General features: G+C 38.0%; 1 protein-coding gene across 1 annotated transcript; it reads right to left on the bottom strand.

Moving 5' to 3' along the window:
* Positions 1-12,741: 12,741 nt before the first annotated feature.
* LOC137712909 (uncharacterized) lies at positions 12,742-15,618 on the bottom strand. Its single transcript, XM_068452109.1, has 3 exons — positions 15,218-15,618; positions 14,189-14,418; positions 12,742-13,166 (listed from the first exon to the last, which is right to left on the bottom strand). The coding sequence occupies exons 1-3, from the start codon at positions 15,594-15,596 to the stop codon at positions 12,888-12,890; spliced, it is 888 nt and encodes a 295-aa protein (XP_068308210.1). The 5' UTR covers positions 15,597-15,618; the 3' UTR covers positions 12,742-12,887.
* Positions 15,619-21,055: the final 5,437 nt, after the last annotated feature.

The raw sequence follows: 21,055 nt of genomic DNA, 5'->3' as shown, positions 1-21,055 counted from the left end.
ATTAAATGGACAGAATATAATTAAGGACAAAATGTAAATATGTATGTGATGAAAATATGGATGATGGAATAGCCAAGGGTTTCTTCTCCACACATGTTACACTTGCATACAAGATTGATTCTCAGTTGGTCTTTCGATAAATTATGAAACTCAACACCCCGGGTTAATTAGGTCCGCTTAAATTAACCGTCAAGTTCTCCTTTAAGTTAATGAATTGGATGGGTTTGCGCAACGCAATTCACAACATTCTCCAAAAGTCCTTTACGTGAAAAGCACAATAAAGATACAATCAAAGATCATTAAGCATTATGAAAACTATAAGTGTTGACGAGGCATTCGTTACTATGATGAGCATGAAACTCGTGCCAAGAATTCATTTAACGCGATTGTTTATAAGCAACCTCCACTACTTGTGAATATAAGTTCATAACGATTAGGTGAAACTCACTTATATTCTAGCGTCATATTCATGCATGAAAATTAAGCGCGCATTCTTAATAAACATTCATAAATAAGTTATCAATCAAACGGTTAAACAAATTGAATCCACAACTTATGAAATTCCAACGAAAGTTAATCAATTCATATTGCAAATATAAACATAGTTTCGAATCACCCCCTAGCTAAAGGGGGTTTAGTTCCTCATAACTTTGAAATCAAAGAAACACCTAAACATTCCAACAACTCAAACTTGAACTGTATGAACGTTTAGGCACTCTTCTCTTCCATTCCTCATACGTACAAAACAAAGAGAATTGAATTTAAACTTTGAAATCAAAGAAACACCTAAACATTCCAACAACTCAAACTTGAATTGTATGAACGTTTAGGCACTCTTATCTTCCTCGTTGTTGTAGCACAAGGTTTAAGGAGATGTTTAGGGCTTTAGGTGTATGTGGAATGGAGTGGGGAATGGTTGGAGTGGCTGCAATGGAGGATAAAAACTGCACAGAAATGGAAGGAGATGCACGGCAAGGGTTGGTGTTGGTGTTGTGTGTTGTGTTGTGAATGGAATGAATTGTATGAATGCATTGCATGGTTTTATAGGGAGAGAATGGATGGGAGAGCATGTGAATGGCAGCTAGGAATGATTAAAGAAGGGAATGCATGTGGAATGACAACTAGATTGGTTGGTGGAAAGCTGAAAATGCAAATGGGAATGTTGGAAATGCAAGGGATAGGCACGGCATGGGTGTGTTTGGTGCAATGATGAAAGAACAAGTGCATGTGGCTGAATTGGTGGTGAATGATTATGAATGATTATGAATGCATGTGGATAAAAGAGGGGATATGGCTGCAAGGTTAAAGGGCTAGGGTTTAAGTACATAGAATGGGCTTAAAATAGGGTGGTTTGCATGGCAAGGGAAGGGGAGAAGGGATAAGCCATGGCAAGGTTATGCAATTGGGCTAGGGCCATTGTTTTGTGTCCTAAAGTGCCTCAAATTCGTCCAACACCTTGGCTCCAAACATAAGCTATCCATTCCAAGCCCAATTTTGCTCCAAAATGCACATTTTTGCTTCCTTAGCCATATGAACCTAGAAACACACGAAAATGGCATAAAGGACTAAAATAACTAAAGAAACACAACGTAAATGCACGAGAACAAGCCAATTAAGTCGCATAAATATGCTCCTATCATGCTCCTACTAGGGATGCCTAGAGGTTTAAAGGCTTGATGCATAAGCTAAATGCATTCGTCTCACCAACGGAATTGGTCTTAGTTCAACTTATGTTTATCTTTTGTGTGGCTTTTGTTTCTTTTAGTTTTAGTTTGCTCAAGGACTAGCAAAATGTAAGTTTGGGGGTATTTGTTGAGTGCATAAAGTTATACTTTTATGCCCTCTTTTACTTAGGTTTTTGACTTAAAATTTCTATGCATCACAAGGTATTTTGTTGTTTGTATTGTATTTCACGATGAAAGTAAGGGCTTGAAGAAATCATCTTATTTTGAATATCTTAAGAGCCTAGAATGGATGGTTTGAAGCCCAACTCGCCCAAGACCAGACCATAGCCCACAAGTGGCCCAAGATTCGCCAAAAAAGGCCCTCACATAATATCCAACTTCCGAGCTTTGCCTCGAAGTGCTCACAGCAAATTAGAAAATGGGCCATATATGGTTGGAAAACCCTGGAACTCTTCTTTCTCATGGTTTTTACAGCTTGTAATTTAGAAATTTCTACAAGAAATTATGACAGAATAAAGAGGAGCTGTTTAGTTACAAATTCTGATAATAGCTAGTTTTCAGTTACTCCTATACTAAAAGCTGCTTGTAATGACATGTAAATGAGAGTCAATTCAAGGAAGTAAATATGTCAAATGTTAGATAACTCTTAAGCCTTTTAATAGGAGACAAATGCGCAACATGAGGGGAAAAGAGGAGAAAAAACAAAAGAACACAGAATATAGAGAGAGCTGGAGTCTTCATCCTTGAGCAATTTTTAGGGTCTAGCCTTCCTAAATTTTTATGTATTTTGATATGTTTTTAATTTAGAATATGGATACTTAGGGGTGCTTTGAAGCCCTAGACATGATTGAATTAATGTTATGATGCAGTTTTAGTTTATCAATTTCATTTGCAAGCTAGAATAAGTTTTTGTCTTCAATTGTTTCAAGCATATGTTTTCAAGCTTAGCTACCTTGTCTACGTTTGCTTTATGTTGAGAATGATAAGGATGACTGCCATATATTCTTTCATTCATTAGCAACATGTGGTTGGGTTAAGAACTAGTCATGTAAACTAATTTCTTGAATATCTAGGATAAATGCCATGTTCTAAGGTTCATGTGATGTTCGTAATCCTCTTTGTTCTTAATGAGTTTCTAGGTGCTAAATCAGAGTACAAGGCATGCTATGTTGCACCTACTAATATAAGTTTGATGTATATGTCATGCATCTAACGTAAAAGAAAACGAGGATTCATACAATTTAGTTATATGCCATGCTAGATCTGTGAGCATCTAAGTTGTGCATTGAAATTGATAAGCTAAAAGATCATATCATTGATTCATGACTGTTTAGGGGTAGGGCTTAGCTCATTTTAAGTCATAATTAATACCTAAAACGTTTCTAACCTATTTCAAGTCTTAGGTTGGTTTCTAGATAGTTCTAATTTTTCCCTTTTCTTTTTGTCCTGGTTTCTTTGCCGAAACTTACTCAAAACCCCCATTCTAAGTCATACGAGTCATTAACTAATGCTAATATGTACAAGTCAAAGGTTTTACTAAGTTATTTATCAGTCTCTGTGGGTTTGACCTTTGCTAGCCTCTATGCTTATGATTTGTGCACTTGCAAGGATAAAATTTGTGTAAATTGGAGAGCCTAGTTAAGTTGTCTAATTTATCCAACACCTTTTCTTCACAAATAACATCTTTAGTATCCTAGGACAAAAAGCAAGTTAGCTTCACCTACCTCCCATCTATATCTATAGGCAACAATGGTATGAGCTGGTAAGCATGGTAACTATATCGGCGGTCAGCGTTTCGCGTTCTATCTAGGTTCCACTTTTAAGTATGCCCCTCCCCTGATAATTCATATATTTCATGCATTTATACCATCCATTTCTAGTCTCTTTGTGATGTTTTTGAGTTAAATTGGTTGCATTTTACCTTATTTTGTGTTATTGTGCAGTTACATGTAGTTTCGGATCAATTTGAAGACAAAAGAAGTGAAAACATGCCATTTTTTTGGGTTGACCCTTATTCAAACATGGAAAGAAGTTTAGTGGCCTGTTTTGAGGCCCAAGTAAATAATCCAAGACAAATATGGCTTGTTAGAAGACCAGGAGCAGAATGGGAAAGGAATTAGAATATCTAGCTTGATTTGGAGAAGCCAAATAAGGAAAAACGTTCAAAACTTTGGCTTAATGGTTGTGATCACCTTGCAATCAGCTACAACCCCATTTAGCCTATAAATACTAAGGGTTCAGATCACTTTTTCACAAGCCCCCTTTGGGGTCTCCCAGAGCTCTTTCTCTTCTCTTTCTTTGGCCTTTCTTCCAGAAACAAAACCCTTATTCCCTTCGCCATCTACTGCCACCAAAGAAATCACGCAGCCACGTTGCTCTTAGAGAAGTTCAACATCATAATTGCTTCAAGGGGGTTTCTTCTATGAATTTAATTTCACTCATGTTGTTCTTCATATTTATATATTTTGTAATCATGTTGTGTAATTTAAGTTCATAGCTGGGGATTTCAATGTAGCCTTGCCAAACTATTCTATATTATTAAGTTAAAGTATTTGATTCATCAATATGTTTTCTTGTTTCATTCACTAATTTTATAGTTTAATTTGTTTGTTTATCTTAAAGTTTGATCACCATTAGGGTTCCTTACAGATTATTTGATCAAGATTATAGTACACATCATGCTTAATCTTGGTAGACATGTGAATGAATGAAGAAACTACTATGCATACATCTTGCCATGTGATTTCTTTGGGTCTTTGAAGTTTTCTTGTTCTTAATGGATTCTTAGTTGGTAATCTAAGTTGAACATCACAACTAGGTTGCATATTAGGAGTACTTGATCACACCCACACATCAAATGGATGATCATATATAAGTAAAACGAACCCTAGTTGCAAATTGGAGAGTTGAATGTGTTTTGACTTTATTTTCATGGAATTGGCTTGTAATGGTGAAATCGGTATCCCTAGTTTCATTCCCATTGTTTCTGAATCATTTTATTATTCATACTTACATTCTCTTACATTTTAAGTTACTTTACTTCTCAAATCAAAATCAAAACTCAATTTGTTAGTTTCAACATTTAGTTAGGGTTCACATAAAACTAGTAATTTGTAGAGGTCTAATTAGTCCCTGTGGTTCAACACCCTTACTTGTGCCACTATACTATCCTTATTTTTGCACTTGAAAGGAACACAACATCCCCTCCCCACATAAAAGAAGTGGAACCCCTTCAATAGAGGAACCGTGTGGGTAGGAGGAGTTTGAATCATTCATTCATCAGATAATAAAAGAGTAGTGTGAAATAAAAGGTACTTTTGATTTTATCCTTAATTTATGTATCATATAAATTTTTAACCCTTAATTTATGTATCAAAAGAGTAGTGTGAGATAGGGGTGGGTTCAAAAAATCGAAAACTGAAAAAAACCGAAAAGCAAACCGAACCGAGGCCGAAAAAAAACCGAATCAAAACTGACAAACCGAACCGAACCGAATTTGGCTGGTTCGGTTTCAATTTTTGAGGTCCAGAAACCGAACCGAAAAAAAAATCATATATAAATACTAAAAAAAACATGTTGGCGTCAGAATTTGAACCCTTTCCCTGCAGGTTAGTTGACCTGAGGAACCCATTTTGGGGAGACGAAACTTGTAGGCTCGACAATAGGCAAGCCAGAAGAAACGAGCATTTGAATCAACTGAACCTTGACAGCAATAGGAACAATGTGCTTCTCATTCTGCAGTCCATCCCTCGGACCAACTTCTACAATCTTGACAAATCCTGGAATGTCTTTTAAAAGCTGGTTATGTGGCTGCTGCTGCTGGGATCATACAAATTAATTACAAACAACAACGAATGAGCGAACTCAATCAACGAATGGGATACGGGTTTAATTGTTGAATGATACGGAAACAAAGAGAGAGTGAGAGAGAGAGGAACATTACAGTGCTAAAATTACAACTTGAAGAATAGGAAGACTGAAAATTCCCCCATAGAATCGTGCAAGTGTTCCCTTGTCATACTCATAGAGTAGCACATTCCTCATTTGTCTTGACAAGTTATGGAAACCAAACATTGCAATTGCAGGCAGGCAACACTATATCTCAAATTTACAATCTCAAATTCTCAATCTAATCTACAAACCCTACCATCAAATCAAATCAAATGAAATCAAAGCAAAGCAAAGCGATAATACGTACTTGTTCACTTTTAACGAAGAATTGATATTCAAATTGAATTAACAAACAGCTGCTAACCTCAGTTAGACGAGAAGCGGGGTAGGTACCAGATTGAATTATTGATTGGGGAAGGCGAAAAGACGAGAGAGGGCTCTTCTGCTTCTCACTTGTTTTGTGTCCGTGTTGTGCTGTGCTGTGCAAGGACACGACGGGAGGAATTGGGACAGTCATGAGGGTAATTTCGTAAAACTATTTATAAATCATGCGCAATGACCAAAAGGGTAAAAGCAAAATCCAGATTCTGGACCACTTCATCGGATGAGGATTCTCTCCTATTCTCTTTATGAGGATCTTGGGGATCTTTCAATTGTGTTTGTTTATCGTATATTATGTGGCTAGAAGTGCTGTTTATATTCAATTTTAAATAAAAAAATTTAAAATGATTTCTAACCGTACGATGTACGTTGAACGGATACAATTGGAGAATCTCAGGGATCCTCACAAAAATGATCCTCATTCGTCTCTCTCTTGTTCAAATTTTTTCTTCTCCCATTTTAGTGCAGTTTAGAGTGGAAATGTCATTTGCAAAACTTCAAAGGTTTTGGTCTAGTGAAAAGTGAGCCAAAGTTCGAAATTTCTAAATCAAATTTGAGCTCTCACAAATGTATTTTTGGAGCAACAGGGTCTATTTTGATGTATTGTTTGAATCGAGGCCAAAAGTTCAATAACCTTATTATTCCTGTATTAAGTTCCAAGATTTTGTGAATCATGAGAAAAATAATATTGCATGAGATTATTCAAAACCCTAGAATACAGAAGTTGGCCTCATCATCTAGTCCTTCTTATACGTCAGATTATATAGTCATTGCCTTTACGGGGTAGGAGATTTGGCATTTATGGATTAATCATTTGCACTTCTAAGTTAGGTTCAACGGACACTCTGAAACCCCAAAGTGTCGAAGTGTCAGACACTCTGACACGCCTCCGACACAGGTTGAAAAATATTTTGAGTCAATTTTGGAAACATAAAAACATTGAAAGATTTGGGGCACTTTGGAAATACAAAAACTAAAGCCTAAAAGCAACCCGTCCTAACTCAACTTCAATCTCTTATATGCGCCTCCTTCCACTTCTCTTCTCCCTCTCTTCCTCTCTTCGCAACCGATGCAGCCTCTTCTCTACGGCCTCCACTCCAGTTGCATTCTATTTTAGTTGATTGTTTAATTTGTCATTGAGCGTAAATATATATCTTCTTGTTTTTTTCTTTTTTAAAGGGAACAATTAGTGATAAGCCATTGTTATTCACGCCTTTTGAGAGCCGAAAAGACTCACATAATCATTTCAGCCTCCATCTAGCTTCTTGTTTTAATTATTATACTTGTATTGTTTTAATTATTGACACACCCCGATCGAGATCAGGGCATGCTAGCTGTCACGTGGAAGTGACATAACCATGTGCACAGTGTGGAAGCTAATAGAATAATAATAAAAATAGTACGAATAAATAAAAATCCAGCTCTACACAAGATAATAACATACATGTGCAAACGTAAGTGTGAACACAAAGTTCAGAGCACGAAGACCTAATGCAGTCCGGAAGACGACACAACAAAAGCACACCCGAAGGTGGTCCTACACTGGTAATAATCTGTCAGATATGCCGGGGAAATCCTCAGGGAAGCCACCAAAAGTGCTAGCCAACTAGAACCTGGAGGGGCGCAAACAAAAAGTGTGAGTGGGCAAAAACAAAGCTTTTCAAAAACCATTTCATAAACAAGATTCTAACCCCTCGCCGTAAAACCTGTATATTTCCCAGAAAATATAACATACATATTTATAAATCATGCTCGGAAAATATGCTATGCCAAATGCCTCTAAATAGAATGTAAGTGCTCAGGTATGTCAAATCAATGCCATGTAATCTGTCAGCCGGAGTCACCTAACGTGACCTGTACGGCTGAATCTAGAGCTCAAATCTCCATCTCACTAACTATACCTGCACACGAGTCTGAACCACCTAAAGTGGTCTGTACGACAAGCCTGGGTGTAATATAAGTACGCTCAAGTGCTACGATCACGTGAAGGCTGGGCGAATAATCGCGGGTCACCTACGAGTCGGAACCACCTAAAGTGGTCTGTACGACAGGACTGTGCACCTAACTTGGATCCAAGATGAGCGTGTGGTGCGGGAGGTGAACATCACGTGAAGGACTGTGCCAATTCTGGGCGGGAGCACTAACACCGGGGGTGCAGGTTATGAGCTCTCTATGCATCTCAAATCACTACTGAACATAAACATAAATCATAACTCACCTAGCACTTACCTGTGTGTCCGCAGCACCAAACATATATAAACATATGCGACTCATAATGCGTAAATAAATGGCAAATAATAAGCATGGCATATAAACGTATAAACGTTTCAAATCAATTTCTGGGAAAAAACATAAGTATATAGGTATATACGGAAAACCAAAAGCCCACTCACTGGTATGTAGAAGGGTCGTAACCCCCTTGCCTCGAGTGACCGCGCTCGTCCTCGGGATAGGTCTCACCTATATGCGAAACAACTATAAAAACGTTAATTTTAAAACACATAACCAACCTTATGAAATAACTTCTCATACAATGCTCAAATGGGGTGTATGAATACACCAACGTGATCTACTCAACCTCAGGAACATCCCCATATTTTTAGAAAAATTTTCCACCGTCGCACGCGCCCCCACGCGCAGGCACGTGCCTGGCACGCTGACGCCGTCAGTTAACGCCGTCAGGAATATTCCGTTAACTTTAACGGATTCTGTTAACGCCGTTAGGAATATTCCGTCCAAACTGACGGAATATTCCGTCGTCTTCTCCGGCAAGGCTCCAGCGCCGCCGGAAAATCGTGAAAATTTCAAACCTTCATATCTTCTTCGTTTTTCAACCAAATTTCACAAACTTGGTACCAAAATGAAGCTTACAACGAGAGGAACAAATCCATACCACTTTCAAGTGCTAAAACATACGGAATCTCGCCGGGAAATCACCACCAACTCCGGCCAACCTTGTAACTCACGATTCCGACGTCCAAAACCTTCAAACGAACCACCCCGAGCCTCCTAAGGACCTCACCAAGCTTCCTACAAGCTTGAAATTCCCAAAAACACAAGAATTAACGTTTGCATGAACAGTGACAAAATCGAGGTATCCCGAGTTCGACGTGAAAACGAAGGTATCTTTACCTGAAATGGGTATGGTTGAACTTCTACGGACCTCACGAGCAAGAATATATACTTTGTTTCTTCGATCTGTGAAGATTTGGAGGGTTTCTAGGTATGTCCGTACAAATGGGATAGGAAATAGGGAAGAAAAAGGCTCGGGACAGGGGGTGCAAGGCAGGGAAAGGTAAGGGTGTGTGTGGGGAAATGTGTGTAGTCCATAACCAGCCAACAACAATCCAAAAACAACCACACAACGAAAAAAAATCACACTAGGGGTAAAATCGTCATTTCACCCTTACGGTTTGAAAATTCCGGAACGGGCTGTCACAACAAAATTGTCACATCCCGGCCTGGGGCGGATCACTTCCCGAGCCCGCTCCACCACCGTAGCATGATATTGTCCGCTTTGGGCTTACCATTCCCTCATGGTTTTGTTTTTGGGAACTCACGAGCAACTTCCCAGTGGGTCACCCATCATGGGATTGCTCTAGCCCCCTTCTCGCTTAACTTCGGAGTTCTTACGGAACCTAAAACCGGTGAGCTCCCAAAAGGCCTCGTGCTAGGTAGGGATGGGAATATATATATAAGGATCACTCCCCTAGGCGATGTGGGATGTCACAATCCACCCCCCTTAGGGGCCCGACGTCCTCGTCGGCACACATGCGACCAGGGTTAGGCTCTGATACCAAATTGTCACGTCCCAGCCCGGGGCGGATCACTTCCCGGGCCCGCTCCACCACCGTAGCATGATATTGTCCGCTTTGGGCTTACCATTCCCTCACGGTTTTGTTTTTGGGAACTCACGAGCAACTTCCCAGTGGGTCACCCATCATGGGATTGCTCTAGCCCCCTTCTCGCTTAACTTCGGAGTTCCTACGGAACCCGAAGCCAGTGAGCTCCCAAAAGGCCTCGTGCTAGGTAGGGATGGGAATATACATATAAGGATCACTCCCCTAGGCGATGTGGGATGTCACAGTTATTATGTTTTGTGTTATTTTAGTTATTATGTATAATGAATGAATTTGATAAACACGATTATTTTATTATATTATGATCCACAATATTATTTTTAATATGTGCAATATTTACTATAAATTTATTATATTTTAAACAATGTGTCCGTGTCCTATTTTTTAAGATTTGTCATGTTCCTGTCGCAGTGTCGCCATATCCGTGTCCATGTCTGTGCAACCTTATAATGGTATAGGATAACTATTTTGGAGTAGGAAATGTTTTGCCACTTTATCAAACTTTAACTTGAATTTTAACCATTGCTTGTTATTGACAAACATTTTGGGAATTCCAACTGGATCATCAGACTCTGTAACCCTCCACCTCCCCAAAGGAAGAAATGGCAAACAAGTGAGTTCGAGTATGTAGTGCAGCTACATCAACACTTAAGCACAACAAACGTTACTTAAGGTCAACCTTTCCACCGTACGTCAGCTACATCATGCCTGCCTCGTTTCTTTTTTGATCAAACATTGATTCATCGTATCCTTACTTCTTGTGGCCAGTCGACGGAAATTGGAAATATAGCATGCTTAGTTTGCGTCAATTTCAATAGGGATTCAACACAATCCAATCCATCATGTTAAATTCGGAAAATTTGGAAAAATAACTAAAATTTGGACCCCAAATAGAATTATAACCACCTTTTAAATTTACTATAATTATAACTAAAAATTGATATAGAAGTACTAATATAACATTAAGGGTGTGTTTGTTGCATCGGACTATCTTAGACTAGACTAGCTGCAAGGACTAAGCTGGACTAGCTTAGTGAAGCGTTTGGTGCAGTGTCGGACTAAGAAACAGGATTGCAATATTAAAATATTTTATATTAAATTAATATTTTATTTTTACTTTATCTTTTTCCTTTTTTTTTTTTTAGAATCATCTCTCCAATCCCAGTAACTTTTCGCCTCTCCATCCCCCTTTCCCTTTTTCCCCATTTTTGTCCCTCCCACCCACCGGCCCTTTCTCTCCCTCCCACCGTCTCTCTCTAACCCAAACAAGCGATGCAACCAAAGTGATGGCAAAGAGTCTCCATTTGCCTCACCAACGATGCAACTAAAATCCTCAATCTTCCTCACCTCCTCTTCCCACAAACCCATCTCATCCCCCACCCCAAAAATTCACTTAAAATCCCCAACCTCTCTATCTCCACTGAGGTCGTGGTTGAACCCATATACGACTTGGTTCTTGAACTGAGCGTGATGAGGTGTTGGGAGTGCGCAGAGAACTATAGATTCCCTTATTTTCTTCCTTCTTGATTTCTTTGCTGATTGTGCAAGAATTGAATTTTTTTTCCCTTTTTTTCCGTTCTTGGTTTTTGTAGAGAGATATGAAGGTCAATCTTCAATGGAATATCTTCTATGACTTTTGACATCTGTTTTAGAGAGGTGAAGGTGAGTTTTCTAGCAGACACAGTGACGAAAAGGCGCGGGGGAGGGTTCGCACGATGCTACTTGCAGAAGAGGGAGACGGGACTAGCAATCCCGTAGTTTTTGGGGGGCCTCACTAAGACCTCTTAGTGAAGCCTTTAGTGTAGGCAAGTTCGGGCTAGTCTCATTAAGACTGGTCCCGCATGATAACAAACACCGGACTGGACTAATAGTTAGTCCAGTCTAGTCCAATGACAGTTAGTGAGGGCAAACAAACGCCCCCCTAAAGGTTTTCTAGAAGAACCAAAAAGCAAAATTAAAATGAGCATCGGGTGTCTAGATCTTAGTGACACTTATAAGCTTCTGGTTGTTAGTAAAGGAAGGCATTTTTCTGGTGTGGTTGCAGAAAAATGGATTGGGAAGGACTCTTCGAAAGTTGGGGAAGATTTGAAGGTCTTGCTGTCACAGTTATCTGCTACTTGAGGGCTTGAGCAATCACCAAGCGCTTTGTATGAGGAGTTGGAGGAAGAAAGAAATGCTTCTACAATCGCTTCAGATCAAACAATGGCCATGATTACAAGACTGCAAGAGAAGAAGGGAGTGCTCCATATGGAAGCACTCCAGCAACTAAGAATGATGGAAGAGCAAGCCGAGTACGATAATGAAGCGCTGCAAAAGACAGACAACCTTCTTGTCGAGAAGAAGGAAATACAAGATTTAGAAGCAGAGGCTGACGCCACTCCATGCATAATGAGAGTTTCTTGAACACACGATTAACCCGATTCTCATTTCTCTTCAATCTTTAGCATACCCTAGACAGAATTGCAACGTTACAGTTAGAAGTTTGCATTCTAAATATTCTTCTCTCTAACATTTGCTGAAATTGGTATTCTGTTAAGTTTTCCGTCTTGATATCAAGTGTGAAGAATGAAATTCCAAAACATTTGATCATACTTGCTACTTTGGTTATGTGTTCCTCAACAACCTTGCAAGCCAAGCTAAGGTAAACTACCAATGTTATGTGAGACCTACCTCATACAAGACAACGAGACGACAACAAGAGGAGATTGCACGAGAGAAAAACTTGAAACCGAAAACAACTTCAAATGTTTTCCAATTTTGATTTCTAGTTTTCATGCAGTGTACCATTTCGTCGTATACATTTCTTCCATCATCCTTCCTCCACTCATCTTTATACTTCCATTTTTCATTTTGTTATCATGTAGCACTCTACGGCTCATGAAAAAACAACTGTATACTAAAAAATGCACATAGAAACGTAATAGTAAGCCAACAAAAATGAATTGTGCCGTACATTCTATTATTCTTGAATCTTCAACTTGCCAGGGGTGGTACAATATATATTTGTTGTACGTTTTGTTTATTTCTCTACTCTTTTTTGTTCCACATGAATATAAATCTACATGAAAATTCAGAGGGAAGAGAAAATAGGAACACCCGGCAAGGTGGCTCCTGCATCAACAATATAAATGTTGCCAGAGACATACTCAGAAGAGTCATGTACCAAATATCGAACTAGCGATGTCAATGCTGGATCTGAAGCGACAAATGTTCTTAAAGGGACAGTTTTCATAGCCACATTGTGCAGCCAGTCTTTTTGCATAAGACCCTCTGTAATTTCCGATCTGAAAAGTCCAGGTGATATTGCATTCACTCTGATTTTGTGTACCCCCAACTCCATAGCCATAGTCTGGTTAACATGATAAGATTCAGTATAGTTCCATCGTAGCTTTCATCTACACTACCAAGTGTAGAGAACTATAGAACATATTCCTTAAGAAAATACTCATAATCAAATATAGATAATGAAACTTACGAAAGAAAAAGAGAAGAAGAAAAGAATAAGCAAAGGTAGTGTCGGTGACTTGACAAAGTTGAGGATAAAATCTTAAAATGGCAACAGATAAACCAGCAGTTAAAATATAAAACATAGTTTGAAGTTAGATCATCAATTCATATGTCATTCCTAGAAATCCTCCAGTGCAACAAAAAGCAAAATCTGGTTGTGTGCGATAACACATTGGTCAAAACAGTCTGTCGGTTATATGACAATAGAGCCGCTCGGACCATGAGCTTGTGATAACCACAGCCTTGCGTCAACACACTTTATTGACGAATGATAACAGCACATGAAGATGACAAGCCTTTTGGCAATCAGACTTAGAACTAACGAACTAAATAGACCAAGAATCAAAACCGGCTTATAATGGGGGTGATAGAATTTGGGTTGACAGGCCGAGGGCCCCACTCCAACAACACTAATATTGTCCCCGACTTGGTAATTACCACCTGCCCAATCCGTCAGGTGTGGGGTTTTATCACAAAAGGTCTCGGTACTAGTTAGAGTGGGGGTAATCATATTCAAACTCTTTTCTTTCTTCTTTCGCTCACCTATGTGGGATAGCCAACAGGGGGCATAAGAGAAAGTACATGGTATATAGCCCATAGGTCCACTAGCAAAATTCCTCTACTAGACTAAAAAGGAACTGAAATACTCCTAGGCTGATTTCGGTCCCTAAGTCTATTTTCCCAAGAAACAGTTATTGGCACTCCAAAAAGTCATCTCGTACAATTTCTGCCTTATGTTTCCCAGGAGGCAGGCATCCCTTCACGTCCTTATATTTCATTTATAGGCCAAAAGTAACAAAAACATAATTCCTTTTCCTTACACAATTAATATGATTTTCCCAATTAGCATGTTAAAGATAATACCTTTGTTAAGGTGTTTACACCAGCCTTTGAACAATTGTATGCTGTAGCTCCAGGCAGATATCCACGATTAAGACCAGCAATGGAGGATATATTGACAATTGACCCTCCCTGATCAGCATCTCGCATGCGCATAGCAACAAACTTTGATACCAACCAGGAACCCGTTAAATTTGTCCTGAAAACACGATTCCATTCCTCCTCAGACAGTTCCAATGCAGAACTCACATTTCCTAAGAAACACAGATGGTAGTAAGCATTTATGATACACCAACACAGAGCTATAGACCAACTAGTTGTGTGTGCTTGTGAGGTCAACAATTGGTGATTGGTACGGGACAGGAATCAGGATTGGGACTGAGTCTAGTCCAGTTCGAATCCGATAGTCCCACCCGCACCCCCTGTAGAGGTAAGAGGTAGAGGGCACATGATGATGTTGTATACAATACTTGGGACAGTCGTCCAATTCAATACTCGAGTATCGTCATTGTTAAGTTCATGAACAGAAAGAACAATCAAATAAGTAATTTGCATTACCAAAAATATAATTGTAAAACAAAGGTATATTTGTCAATTCCCCCCTTCCCTGACTAACTTGTATAGAGCTGCAAATTTCTTCCTCAACTTCAATTTTAGCCAATTAACTTCCTGAAATTCTCTAATTAGCTAATTTTCCCTTTGAAATTTAATTTTAGCCGATTAGTTCTGAACTTTTATAAATAGTCAATTTATTTTAAAAAATTCTCATCCAATTTTTCATCCATTTTGATCACGCTATAACACATGACAACTCTATGAGAGCAAAAAGAATGGAAAAATAGATGAATGAAAAATTTAAAATCTAACACTAAGCGAAATTGGCTATTTATAAAATTAGGAAGGGCTAAAGTTAAAGTTCAGAAAGAAATTAACTAATTACAAAAGTTTAGGAAGTAATCACCTAAAATTAAAGTTTAGGAAGAAATTTGAGGACAATCCGACAAATACCTCTAAAACAAATAATATAAAAGGCAGAAAGCCAGCCAAACCAACCTCTAATACCGGCATTGTTAACAAGGGCATCGATGCGCCCAAACGCGTCCCAAGCCTTGTTCACAGACTTCTCGATAGCTGGGCCATCGGCGCTGACATCCAGCTCCACAGCCACGGCCCTCGGGCCTCCTCCAGGCCCATTATCAGCAACAGAAGATGATGAAGAAAGAGCGGTGATGGAGAGCTGGTTAATTTGATCGCACACGGACTGAAGGCGGTCCATGCGGCGAGCGGCGGCTACGATTCTGCAGCCAGCTTTAGCCAAGTCTAAGCACAAGTCGCAGCCGAGGCCAGAGGAAGCGCCGGTGACCATGACGACTTTGCCGTGGAGATGGCGCCAGGGCTCCAGGTGGTCCGAGACTCGATGAGGATTCTCCATGTTTGATAATCTGTCGTCAACTATGAGCCATGAATTATATAGAACAAGGAAGAAGATACTTACATGTGAATGTGATGTTATCATGTTACATGTGCAAGTGATACTGCTAAATCTTGACCGTTGGTGGCTTCGATATGGACGGTCATGATTTGGAGTGATATATTTGCACTTGCTGGACAAAAGCATGTTTGGTGAGGTCGTCGGCTTGACTTGACCCACTTTGATGATAGGAACGGAAAGAAAAATCCGGATCTCTTCCGTCAAGATCACCGGATTATGTGATTCGAACTTTTAAATTTTCATCTAATAGTTAAAAATTATTATAGTTTTTAAAGGATCAAAATAGGTGAGCCATTAGATGAAAATTCAAAAGTTCGGATCACTTGATCCGGTGATCTTAGTGAAAGAGATTCGGAAATGATCTCTTTCAACAGGAACAAGCAAACTTGTAACAAACAAAAGGAAGTAATTTTTAGTGATACTGTTCAATAGATCAAATTTCTAAATTATATTTTGTAAACTAAATTATGTGCATGTTAATGATTGAATTATTACTTAAGTATTGATAAACATGCATATTTCTTATTGGTGACACACATCATATGGTTTGTAAATTTTTAAAAAAAAAATTGGTATCTCTAGCATTATCCAATTTCTAAACTGCAGTTAGAGAGTTGCTAACAAAAGTAACTCTATAAATTTTCTTCAACCTCATGCTTTTACGACAATCTGTTATACTTTTGACATAGAAAATAACATTAAATTGTGAAGAGGTAGAGAACCCATTTTGAGAGTCTCTTTAACATTTCTCTTTTAGCTTATCACACACATTTCTTCTTTCATTCTTTAATCGTTCGATTAAATAAATCAAACAAAAAGAATGAACATGATTAATCAAGGTGCATAAAAAGCTAAAAGATGCATGTTTATCATTCCCTAAAACAGTATCATAACTAATTTTATTATGATAGAATGGTTTATGTGCATCCAAGTTTCGTATTTGCACACCCTTGTTGCCCAATTTACTCTTACATATTTTTTAGACAGGCAAAATAGTTTACTAAACTTTCAAGAATCTCGTTTCCAAAAACAAAAAAAAAAACTTTCAAGAATCTCTTTTTGTGCAAGTTGGAGTTACGCGGAAATAGCTGTTTAATACACAATGAATTAATTTATGCAGAATGCTGTTTAGCCTTTTTTTTTTTTTTTTTTTTTCTGAAATTTAAGGGTAAGCGGGAAGATGTTCAGGATTAGAAAAATACCAAAAAGATCGAAAAATAGTCCACCTTGTAAATCTCAAACTTGTAAGTCCCTGTCTTTAGTATTATTTATGTTTAAATATTTACCATTTTATGTCACTTAGTACTACAGTTTAGTGATATTCTTCTTCACTTGTTAGTGAGAGGTTTTAGATTCGATTATTGCCAAAAGAAAATTTGAATCATATTATTGCTACCACATTATGAGCTCAACCCACTCCCTTATCCCCTAGTGTAGATAATTTTCAAAACTTCGACTTGCACAACCCACTCTCTCTATTATCTAGTGTAGAAAATATTGTATGTTCAAAAAAATATTAACCCTTTTATTTGTGGCACCCCCTTGATAGGAGCATATTTATACGACTTAGTTAGCTTGTTTTCTTGCATTTATGTAGTTAGTTTCCATTTATTATAGTGTTTTAAGCTATTTTCGTGTGTTTGTAGGTCCTAATGGCAAAAGAAGTAAGAAAGTGCATTTTAGAGCTATTTGGAGCAGTTTTTGGCTTGGAAGGGATAGCTTGCATATGGAGCAAGGTGGATGAACAAATTTGAAGTCAAAAGAGGCTAGGAACATGCTACAAATCTGTATTCAAGACAAAGAAGATAAGGAAAGAGCAAGAAACATGGAACATTATCCAAACAACCTTATCTTATCCAAACCTTATCCTAACCTAATCTTGTTCCACCTTAATTCCAGCTGCAAAAAGGACTTAATTTCACATTAGAACACCCTATCTGTCCCTAAACACATGCCGCACCACCCTTTCTAGAATCCCTAGAAAGGTGGTGTCTCTCCCTCTTCTAGAAGCTTTAGAACCTGCAATCCTTTTCCTTAAGGGATTGAGCAATCCTTTTCCCTTCAGATTTTGGTGCACCCTAGTCCTTTTCCCACTTGATTTCTACCAAACCCTAGACCTAATTCTGAGGGTTTTCAGTTGTGCCTAATACATACATATATACATATATATATATATATATATATATTTAAGTTTGTGCCGTAGAGGGGGATCCATCCATTCACTCATTCATTCATTCAGCTATCTCACACCATAATTCACACAACATACACCTAAATCACCCTAGTGCCGCAGCAAGGAAGGAAGGAGAAGAAGAGTGCCGTGCAATTTGTCACTATCCAAAGGGAGCCGCAAGCCTACTTTAGAGTGTGGAGTGTTTTTGGGTTCTTTCTATCCTAGTTTTAATTCAATGTTTATTTTAATTTGGTTGTCAATTATGATGAACATGAGGAACTAATTTCTTTATAGTTGGAGGTGAATTCGAAGCCATGATTATATATTTTATATGAATTGATTACATCCAGTTATTGTTTCTTGAGTCTTGATTGTGATTTGCTTATTTGAGTTATCGAAACTTGTTTATGTATGTTGATTGAGGGTCGACACTTAATTTGCATGCATGAATTTAATGCTAGAGTATAAGGGAGTTTCACCTAATCGTTATGAACTTATATTCACAACTAGTGGAAGTCACTAGTCATGATTGTGTTAAGTAAATTGTCACATCCCGGCCCAGGTGGGACCACTTCCCGGGCCCGCTCCACCACCGTAGCACGATATTGTCCGCTTTGGGCTTACCATTCCCTCACGGTTTTGTTTTTGGGAACTCACGAGCAACTTCCCAGTGGGTCACCCATCATGGGATTGCTCTAGCCCCCTTCTCGCTTAACTTCGGAGTTCCTACGGAACCCGAAGCCAGTGAGCTCCCAAAAGGCCTCGTGCTAGGTAGGAATGGGAATATATATTTAAGGATCATTCCTCTGGGCGATGTGGGATGTCACATAAATCTTTGGTATGAGTATCATGCTTTTCATGGTTACAAATGTCTCGTCAATGCTTATGGTTTTCAAAGAACTTAATGACCTTTGATATGTCTTTTTATCATGCTTTTCATAGTTAGGGAACTTGATAAGGATAATTTGGTTGTGATGCGTATCCCATCCAATTCAATGAGTTAAGGAAAATCTGAAAGTTAATTTGTGCTTTTCACGGTTAATTTGGGGCATTGTCATTCGTAGTCTAAAGGAATAATAATTGGAAATTGGTTTGTATGCATATGTCATGTGTGGAGAATGACCCTCTAACTAGCCTTTCACCCTTTTCAATTCACCAAATTCATTTTTATAAAGTGTTTTATGCAAAGCTTATGTTTTAAGTTTTAAATTCGTCAAAAGCAATCCCCCTTCCATTGGGTCTTGTTATTTGAGTCAAAATCCATTTTCTTTTAGTCTCTTGAGTCAAGTTAGGTCTTATTTTAGTAGAAATCACTTGTTAGGTCTAGAATTGAATCTTTTTTATTGTTTGTTGCTGTTTTGAGTGTTTTGAGTCAGTTTGAGTCTATAGAGTCTAATTTAGTGTTTTTATGTCTTATTTGTGTTGATTAGCATTCCTAGTTAATCCCCGGTCTAGAACGATCCCTACTTACATGTATACTACAATTGTTGACATTAGGGTTTAATTTGTGTGTCAAGTTAATTTTCACATCACCCCTTCAAGGCTTCAAGTTTTGTCCTCTCCTTAAAGGTTTCAAAACTTTGGCTTCATGGGTGTGCAAGAAAAGATTAGTCTTTTTTAAAAAGTGTTTCTGTAGTGCTGGTGAAAATACAAAAATAAAGTTATTGAGTGTTTGGTGAACTTTTTTTGTAAAAGTGCTTTTAACAAAAAAAAAAAAGACAATGCTTGATAGGGGCAAAGGTTATAATGTTGTAAAATATATAATTGCTATTTGAAAAATCCATTAAATGGGCACTGATTACTATTGTCATTGACAACATTTAAAAAAAAAAAAATTGTTTTACAAAACACATTTGATGTTCCAAATTTTTTAATAAGCTGTTTTGTTTTTTTTTTTTTTTTTTTTTTTTTTTATTTTTTATTTTTTAAGCACCACAATTTCAAACCAGCCCTAAGTCATTCATGGTAATTTTATATATGAATATAAGAGTTTTTTTCTTTTACATAAATTGATGGGATTCAAAGAGAGACTAAATTTAGGTGTGCAAAGAGTCACTCTCTACGGAAAATTTTTGGGCTTTGATTTGTTGAGACTTGATATTGTGTAGGGGCACAGTCCGAATTGAATGATTTTACTTAAATTACAATCAACTCAAATTGACACCCCGACCCGAAAGGTCTACCTAGACTCCGAATCGAGTTGTTCTGGCCTACATCTGGAGGGTGACGAAGCCATAAATGTAGTGATGTGGAAGATGTGAATAAATTTAAATCTAAGGGTGCCTAAATATAAGAGTGCACTTGAGAGCGGAAATGAACTCATTTCACACGTGATGTTAAAGCATAAGTAAAATACAATAAAGTAGGATGAGAATTATATCATCGAAGGTAATCTCCAATAACAGGATTTGCCAAGAATCCTTGTCGACACAAAAGCTCAGCACTAAAACCTGGAAGGGCGAAAAATAAGGGTGAGTGGGCTTAAAAACAAATCTTTGTGAAAACATTTTCGTAAACATAATAACCCTTCGTTGTAAAAGAAAGTATAGTTGATGTGAAATATTCTAACACTCAAATTAAAACCCTATGATTGTAGTATATGAAAGTAGGGATCGTTTTAGGCCGGGGATTAGAAGAGATGCTAATCTACTTTAAACTGACTTAAAAACACAAAACTACACTTAAAAACACTTAACTAGACTTACAAGACTCAAAACAAACTAAAAAGACTCAAAACAGCACAAAACAATAAAAAAAAAAACTCAAACTAGACTGTAAAGGTGATTTGCACGAAAATTACTTTTAACTTGACTCAAAACACTTAAAAACACAATTTGGACATATTATCTATTCTAAAACTAGGGAGCAATTGACTGTTCATTGGGCTACAGTCAATTGTTTGCCCCTTGATTTCATCTTATTTACAAAAAAACCATGAGAATTGGGCTGGGTTTGAAGGATATTATTTGAACTAATAAGGGTGATTTTGTCGCGACGGTTTAGGACGAAGTACCCCTTCATTTCACCTTATTTGCAAGAAACCCATTATATGTGGACTAGGTTGGAAGGGCAATTTTGTCCTCTCGGTTTTGAGTGAATTAAGGGGTTGCCGTGTAAGGGTTGCACTTGCTGTCCTTCATTGATGGTTTCGGGGAAATGAAGCTCTCACAGAGAGCGGAAGAAACGGAGAGACAAAGAGACAAACAGAGAGAGAAAGAGAGACAGA

Source organism: Pyrus communis, chromosome 13 (assembly GCF_963583255.1).
Source record: "Pyrus communis chromosome 13, drPyrComm1.1, whole genome shotgun sequence".
NCBI lineage: Eukaryota > Viridiplantae > Streptophyta > Magnoliopsida > Rosales > Rosaceae > Pyrus > Pyrus communis.
Note: the sequence above shows the minus strand (reverse complement) of the source record. Positions and strands in the feature narration are given on the sequence as shown.

What these genes read in the sequence shown, in the direction of transcription:
- LOC137712909 (XM_068452109.1), bottom strand. Translation starts at nt 15,596, where the DNA reads ATGGAGAATCCTCATCGAGTCTCGGACCACCTGGAGCCCTGGCGCCAT. An exon ending in TAACAATGCCGGTATTAGAG is followed by an intron (nt 14,419 to 15,217) that starts GTTGGTTTGGCT and finishes TGTGTTTCTTAG; the next exon opens with GAAATGTGAGTTCTGCATTG. An exon ending in GTGTAAACACCTTAACAAAG is followed by an intron (nt 13,167 to 14,188) that starts GTATTATCTTTA and finishes CATGTTAACCAG; the next exon opens with ACTATGGCTATGGAGTTGGG.